Source organism: Cricetulus griseus, chromosome 6 (assembly GCF_003668045.3).
Source record: "Cricetulus griseus strain 17A/GY chromosome 6, alternate assembly CriGri-PICRH-1.0, whole genome shotgun sequence".
In the NCBI taxonomy this organism is placed as follows: Eukaryota; Metazoa; Chordata; class Mammalia; order Rodentia; family Cricetidae; genus Cricetulus; species Cricetulus griseus.
Window position 1 is genome coordinate 66,450,576 of NC_048599.1, and position 8,278 is coordinate 66,458,853.

General features: G+C 35.5%; 1 protein-coding gene across 1 annotated transcript; it reads right to left on the reverse strand.

The window, feature by feature from the left end:
* Positions 1 to 4,213: 4,213 nt before the first annotated feature.
* Positions 4,214 to 5,161, reverse strand: LOC100757926 (olfactory receptor 4K14). Its single transcript, XM_027421010.1, has one exon. The coding sequence runs from the start codon at positions 5,159 to 5,161 to the stop codon at positions 4,214 to 4,216; it is 948 nt and encodes a 315-aa protein (XP_027276811.1).
* Between the last annotated feature and the right edge of the window lie 3,117 nt (positions 5,162 to 8,278).

Consider the following 8,278-nt stretch of genomic DNA (forward strand, 5'->3'; position numbering starts at 1 on the left):
AGGGATGTAGCCCATGTTACAGAGTCCATGCTCCATGCGTGCCCCCGCATATGTTGTGCATACAAGCAGCAATAACTTGAATCAGGGAATGAATAAAAGGCATGAAGTTTGGAATAGGGTATGTTGTGGGCAGCAATGAGGAGTTGCAGTGGGGGGAGGGCTGGGAGTTTGTAGATCAAAATATGTTGTATTCTTTAATGAAACCATCAAACATACTTTAAAAAGTAGCAACGATTTGGCTTATATTAATCATCAGGAAAATGCAAGTTGTTCTAACAATCAGCAGCAACAAATGGGAAAAAACCAATTTTGGTAAAGAACAGCAACAAATGGCTTATTTACATTTTACAGTTTTACTGCACAAGTATGCATTCCAAAATACTATGATTTAGCCTTCTCTAATTTTTCACTTGATATGTCTTTAGATCCTCATATAATATAGAGTTCCTTCCAAATTTCCCCCTTACTTTATTTGTTGAAATTTGTTTTTTGTCATTTGTTTTGCAAATTGAGTTTTTCCAATTATAGATTCAGTTAATGTTAACATTTTAATCACTTTCAATTTTTATTCAAAGAGAAGATGGATGCAGAAGTTTAACTAGATTCTACCTTTGGTAACATAGTGATGCTGTGTTCATGAATCAGGAAGCATAATTATGTGTTTTCTCTTATAGCTGTTAACTTTCCATATTCACTAGTGTACATATATATGCATATATTTGTATACACACATATTGCTACATTCTAGATAATATGTCTTCATACATATACACATCTATATAGCAAAATAACAAAATAGGAAGAGAGAGGTTGAAAGCAAGAGACTATAACATCAATAACACCAGTTCTAATCCAACACATTACATTATGTCCTCCCCATGCTTCGTATTTGTTTCTGTGCATTTTTGTAATGATCACCCTCTAGGTCATAACTGGTAGATAAAATGTAAATGTCAAATGCCTGCATAGACAAGAATGAGTATATTAATTAACAAGCAAATAATTAACAAAAGAAGGCTTGTTTGGTAACATGAACATGTAAAATGCATTTTAAGTTATTCATAGAAATAAAGAATACTCTTCCTTTCATATAAGAAATCTTAGTCCTAGATGATTACTTCAGTTGTTCTGGAGTCCTGTTCCTTCCTACTCTGGATTCCCTAGGTATCATTTCTGTGTCAAGCTCAGTTGTGGTTTCATTTCTTTAGTTTATCACTGTATGTCCCAAATGAACCATCTATAGCTTTCACTCAAAAATTAAATTAAAAATAAATTACCTGCCAAAGGATGTATAGAGGCCATTTTCTCCTTTAGTATTGGTTATGATTTGTTTTTATTTGAAATACATCTGACTTGAGTTGTAGGCTTTTTCTCCCTGTTGCATTAGCTTTCCCCAGGAGGTACTATTAAATGTTTAACAATCCTAGAAGGTTGTCAAAGACAGACCAAAGCAGGATTTCACTAAAGTCCAACTTGGTGACCCAAGTGCGTTTTTAAGGGCTATGATACCTGCTCCAGCCCCTACCCAGGGTCGCAAAGGTGAAGTGCTTCTCAGGAGAGAAGGGGTGTTAAAGGATTTCTGTAGTAACTTCACACGGACAGGCTAATACTCTTTACTTCATGAACTCTTTATTGTTCTGCTGTGCTACAAAAGTTTCCAGCTATATACACTTAACAATTAGCAATTCTCCAGCTCTAGGCAGGTGCAAGGCCAGAGTTCTTCAGGGTTATAGAAACAGATAAAAGTTTTACACAAAGCATAGCTGTCAGCTTGTTCTATGACACAAGGCATGGGTAGTTGAAGCCTCTGGGAACTTCTTAAAAGGAAAGGAGGTTAATTAAGGGAGAGAGAGAGAGAGAGAGAGAGAGAGAAGAGAGAGAGAGAGAGAGAGAGAGAGAGAGAGAGAGGGAGAGAGAGAGAGAGACTAAGTTATTAAAGAAATCTAAGAGGAGAATATGTATGCTTTGCTATTTTCTTAAATGTGACTAGGTAAATAAGTTAAAGGTTAATTTGGGGTTAGCTTGGGACTGCACTTTCCTATCTGCTGGCAGAAAGAATGCAGGAAACTCTTGTTCCTATCTCTCTGAGAGCTATGGCTCAACAGCTTCAGACACACCACAATTCTTGTCCTTGGGCATCTGTGAATGTCTCAATTGAGGTCTGTTTGCCTGGACACTAACACTGATCAATTGTCTGACAAGGAAGATAATTGTAAAGGGGCAGACTTCTAAGTTCCTACAAAGACCTTATTGAGAGAGCAAAGGTATTGACTATGACTACTTTCTTGCCTGTATCATGAATTGCTTCGGGTAGTCATCCAATATACCAATGCATAGGAGAAAATATGCCCAGTAATTGATTAACACACTGTAGTGTTGAGGAAAGAATCCCCAAGCTGTAATGTGAGGGAAAGAGCTCTTCAAACAAGACTCTGCAATGGGGACAGCTGACACATTCACAAGGCAATATACCATATCATCTTGCAGATCAGGTTGAGATATGCACCCCTGGTGACAATATTTCTCATCACCTTGCTAAATGAGGTATATCCTTCAAGAGATAAGCACTCTCTGATGGATTGACCCTGAAGTATGTGCTGAACTCTCACTGCATTGTTCTGTGGTCTGAAGCAGAGTTTATTGAGGTTTATTACATAGCACAGTTGAGGAGTTACTTTTAGGAGCCTGGGTAATTCCTAAATAGCTTCATAACCATGAGAAGTAAGAGGGAATATGGAGGAAGAGAACTTTCACTCATACATTTCTTTATCCAGAGTCACACTTATAAACAACAGAAAGTACATGCACATAAACAACCTTATTAGGGTTCAATCGGCTTCTCGGCACTTTGAATATTATCGTATCTCCACATTAACCACTACCCACTTCAAAAATATCTCTTACTAAGGTTGAAACTAGTACAGATCTATGATTACAAACATGACTGCTTAAAGGGGATTCAACAACATGACCATTTTGCAAACACTAATAGATTCACCCTTTAGAAATTTGCATCTCACTCTCCCAGCTATAGGCTTTTAATCAGTCTTATGAGTTCAGCCATAGATTTCTTCCATGGAAAGGCCTCAATTCAATAAGAAAGTGATGAGTACTCCATAGGAACAATGCCATTATTGTATCAGTGGGCACACTTTGCTTTGCTTGGAGGTCATTCATTGCACTGAAAGTCCAGAGATAGATAAGACTACTCGTGTCTTTTCTTCTCCTGTGGCCTACATAGCACCTTCCAATACTATGAATGGAAGTCAGATCAGAAGGGGTATGTCTGTCACTTTGAAATGGACTTTTCTATGTCTTGGAGCCAAAGCATGCTGTGCCTTCAGCAATAGGGTCAGACCATCTATTTATGCTGGTCAACTAAGAATAGTGGAAATTGTTACTGCAGTGTTGGAGGCCTTTGGGCCTTTCTAGGCCTATAAACTACAGGAATATCTTACAAGTGTATATGTTAGAGGTCTTTTATGTGTTAACAAGTCATTTAAGTACAAACTCATGAATTAAACAGTGGATTCATGCACACATGATTCTCGGGTAGATTATATTTAAAATTTTGCATAAATGTTACTAATCACCTGGCAAAATTTTAGTCCCCAAGACTGAGACAACTTAGAAAATATCATCAAGCTTCATTAATAAACTTTTATTTTGATATTATGCTCATTGAGTTAAAAAAGAATACATGGCAAAGTCCATTGCTGTCCCATGTACAGTTTATTACTTTTATCTCATCTTTTCTTATTTCTTCTTCCCATCTCCATTAGTTAACATTTCAGTGTATATATCTATGCTCAGAAAAATTGATGATGCTGCCATTTGGTAGGGGTTAAGTTAAAAGTTTGGGGGATGCGGTAATATACAGAATTATATTCAAATGAACTTTACCAAGTTATTATTCACAGAGAAAGCATATAAGTTTGGTAAACAAATGTTCTACTTTATGGAAGACATAAGAGGATGCAGAATGGGTTGAATAACATTCCTATAAGAAGGATCATTCACGTATGGATTCCACATGAATAATTCACAATGTTATGCGGACTGGTTAGTAAGAATTATGTTCTCAAGCATATTAAAGCCATACCTGAATTGGGAGGCTGGCAAAAATATTGACTATAAGTAAGTTTCCTTATTTCAACTTACTTTGTGAGATCAGTCTCTATTAATCGAAGTATTTAGTACAGGTTTTTGACTATTAGTAATTTCCCTTGGAATCTATGTAGTTGTTTATAAATCTTGTCATAGCATTTTTCATCTCTTTATTTCTCAGTGTATAAATGGCTGGATTTAGGAGAGGTGTAAAAACAGAGTAAAATACAGCAAGAAATTTGTCCAACCAGGTAATATTGAGGGGACACACATAGATGAAGATGCAGGGAACAAAAAAGATCATCACCACTGTGATGTGAGCACTGCATGTGGACAGAGCCTTAGATGCACCAGCTTTAGAGCTCTGTCGAACAGTGATAAGGATGTATGTGTAGGAAATGAGCAACAGAATGAAGCAGGTTACACCCACTATCCCACAGTCAGCATTCATTAAAATATCCAAATCATGGGAATCCATACAGGCTAGCTTGATTACCAATGGCATGTCACAGAAAAAACTATCTATTTTCTTGGGTCCGCAAAAAGGTAACTCCACAATCACTACAAGATGACTCATGGCATGCACAAAACCAATGGTCCAGGAAGTCAACACCAACCCAGTGCATCTTTTCAGGTTCATAATGGTGAAGTAATGGAGTGGTTTGCAGATGGCCACATAGCGGTCATAAGCCATTACTACCAACAGCACCATCTCTCCTGCAGCAATGCAATGGGCAAAAAAGATCTGGGACATGCAGCCTGAAAAGGAAATAGATTTGTTTTTCCTGAGAAAGTCTGTAATCATCTTAGGTGTGGTGACTGAGGAAAGCCACATATCAACAAAGGACAGGTTGGCCAACAAGAAGTACATGGGAGAATGCAGATGGGGGTCAGTGGTGATTAAGACCATTATGACAATATTTCCTGACACAATGAGCAAATAAAATAATAAGAACATCACAAAGAGTAGGACTTGAAGATTCTGTGAGTGGGCAAGTCCCAAAATCACAAATTCTGACACCACAGACTGATTGCCTCCATCCATTTTACTCATGTGCCTTCAAAAACAACCTGTGGGGGAAACAAAGATAAATTAGAGGGATGCATAAAATGATTTAACTAGTTGAATCTGACCTTCATATTGAATGTTAACATCTGCTGGGCAGTGGTGGTGCACATCTTTTATCCCAGCACTCCAGAGGCAAAGGCAGGCAGAGTTCTAGTGAGTTTGAGGCCTAGTCTACAGAGCTAGTTCCAGACCAGCCAGAGTTGTTGCACAGAGAAACCCTGTCTCAAAAAAAACCAAAGAAAGAGAGTTAACACTTACACCTGAAACAGAAAACCTAATTGTAAAGACAAATCTTTGCCAACTTTGAGAAGCATTGATGCCCAAGTAAAAGCTAATGAGCCAAGTCCAACTCCCCATTAACAGAAGCATCAGGTGTGACTGTTATACACATGCTCTATAAGGACATTCCTGTACAGAGAGCAGTGAGGAAGCAGGACAGCAATTTGAAAACCTAAAAATGTGTGTGGTTTCACCTGGAAGGGGCTTTTGTTCATTAGTAAAAAATGGTCTGAATATGTCACTGGCACGCATAACACTTTATAATAGAAATGAAGTTTATACTTTGGACCTGATAGGAATTACGTTGAATCTCAGTATAAAGGTTCTTTTTAATTCTATTTAATTGTGACATGGATAATGAATCAGTTGATCACCAGTAGAATCAATCCTGTGACTTCATTCAATTAATATATTTGTTTAAAGCTATAAATTAGATGTTCCAACCTCATTAGAGGTAAGCTGCACAGAATACCATATATGAAATACATGGTTTGAGACTGAGATGTAAAAAACAGAATCACAATATTTTGCTAAGAAAATTGAGCTACCATTGTAAATATACGTAGAAGTGGTAATCAAAGAACAAGGCAACTCGTATTCAAACCTGAAGTCTAAAAGTTACATTTAGTTCAGTTTTAGTAGTCAAAAATATTGATCTTGGATTCTATCAACTAATCTTTAGAATCCTTAGACTGAAATATTATAGTTTCCTGACATGAACAATATATAATCTATCATCTGCTTTCTCATTATATCACTTACCTATTGGTCATCTGTATTGTTTGAGAAGAAATTACATAAACATGTAAGCAAAGGATGACTTTGTTAACCTTGGATGAATGTGAAGTTGAGGTTTTAGTGAACAGCTGCTATTCATCCCAAAGCACAGGTGGAGTGCTGATGCTGATCTGTAATGGAAAACACTCAAGCTGGACGGTGGGACATCATTGCCCATATTCTTCCACCATCAGTAATTCTCTTGGTGATTTTCAATTTTTGGTCTTATTCTTTTATTCTTTGAAATATCTATGATGAAGGAACAGAGCAGGTAAACAATGAAACTTCTCTCATTATCATCAGAGTTAAGTTAGTCTTCCCTTTTACTAAGGACTCTAATGGCTAAGGATGTAAAAAACATTCTAAAGACATCAGGTAACATCCATTTGCTATAGAAGCATGGTAGTAGCTAAGAGTCTTGTGTGCTAGAAATAAATGTATGAACTTTTAAAAATCATCAGATTTTTCTAAGGTAAATAAATACAGTGATATTCTTAACAGGTCTGTGAACTTTGAAAATTTTGATAATCTAAATTCTACCTCTAAATTAGCTTCTTGTCATTCTGAAAATTACCAGGATAGCTTTCACAAACCCATTCTCTAATTTCTAGAACAACTTACTTACATGATATAAGTTAATATTTCAGGTGTTTAAGATAGAAATTTCCTTCAAGATGAACATACACATTCTTAGGAAACAATTGGCCATTAAAAATGTAACGATTTTAAAATTAAGTTTTATTTTATTATTATTCAGAATTATGTAAGATTAATCATTTTCATTTATTAATATTAACCAATGTTTAGTACAGTTACTACATTAAGCATTGATTTTTAAATAAGATCCAATTTATATCTAACAGCAATATGTATGCCTTTGCCTTAGAAGTATGTTTCCATTTCTTTCCCTACAAAATTAACATACTTAAGTCAGTACTGTATTGGGAAGGTGCAACACAACACACAAAGAGAAATAAACATTTGTCTAGTATTTGTAGTAAAATGATCCACAGTAATTGTCTCCTGTATACTTTTATCGTTTGTACTGTTTTAGCCAAGGATTTTATTGTTCAGTGGAAAACTTTAAGATTGCATTTATGTAAATATATATAACTTTACTTTAAAATACTTGATACTTACATTTCCTTTAAGTTGACATACACCAATTCAGTGAAATATGCAGATGCAAAGCACACATTAGTCATGTTGCATGTTTTGTAGAAAGAAACCTAACAAACATTTCATGCTTCCATTACTCAGTACTGCAGTAAGTATTTTAAAGGGCCTTTAACTTGATGTCTATTCTCATAGAAATTATTAACTTAATCTTTTAGATGAATAATGTTGAAAAAAATCAATGAAGGGGAACACATCAAATTATTTTTAGGAGCATTTAAACCAACTATTTATTCTTTTCTCTGACTGAAGATTTTTTCCATGTAGGTAGTTTTGTATCAAAGTTCTAAACTCTGTAATAGTGTCAATATTTGTATTTTTTAAGCATTTGTGGATATATCCAGAATTAACTGCTTTAATAGATACTATGTGGTAGATCCTGATGAATTTTACTGTAGTTGTTCCTAATGTTTTGTTTGCTGGCAGATTGCTTAATCTGATTTCTGAAATGAGTAAGAGTTATACCTCCTCTCACTTGACTTGTTATTATATTTAATCCTGTTTCTAAGCTGAAAAAGATCTTATCTACTGTGAACTCTAAGATCAAACTATGCTATTCCTGATTAAGACATGAAATTCTTGTATAATGTTAGCTGGATGTGGCTCATACTTATCATTGGATAGGAAATTATGATCTTCTGACACAGACACTAACACACTGGGTTATATGACTTTTAGTGGCATATGCACAGATGTTAATCCATGGAAAATTCTGGTGGCTTAAAGGCAAAATCATTTAATTAGCTTCTAAAAAATGACAGAAGATAAAAAATGTTCAGGTCTGTATATAATGGGATTGCTAGAAGAGATACCTGAGGATATTTCAAGAATTATCTTAAAGTAGAATGTCAGAGAGATGAGATGATTTAC

Bases quoted from the DNA above. Each gene is read 5' to 3' on its own strand.
- LOC100757926 (XM_027421010.1), bottom strand. From the start codon at position 5,161: ATGAGTAAAATGGATGGAGGCAATCAGTCTGTGGTGTCAGAATTTGTG.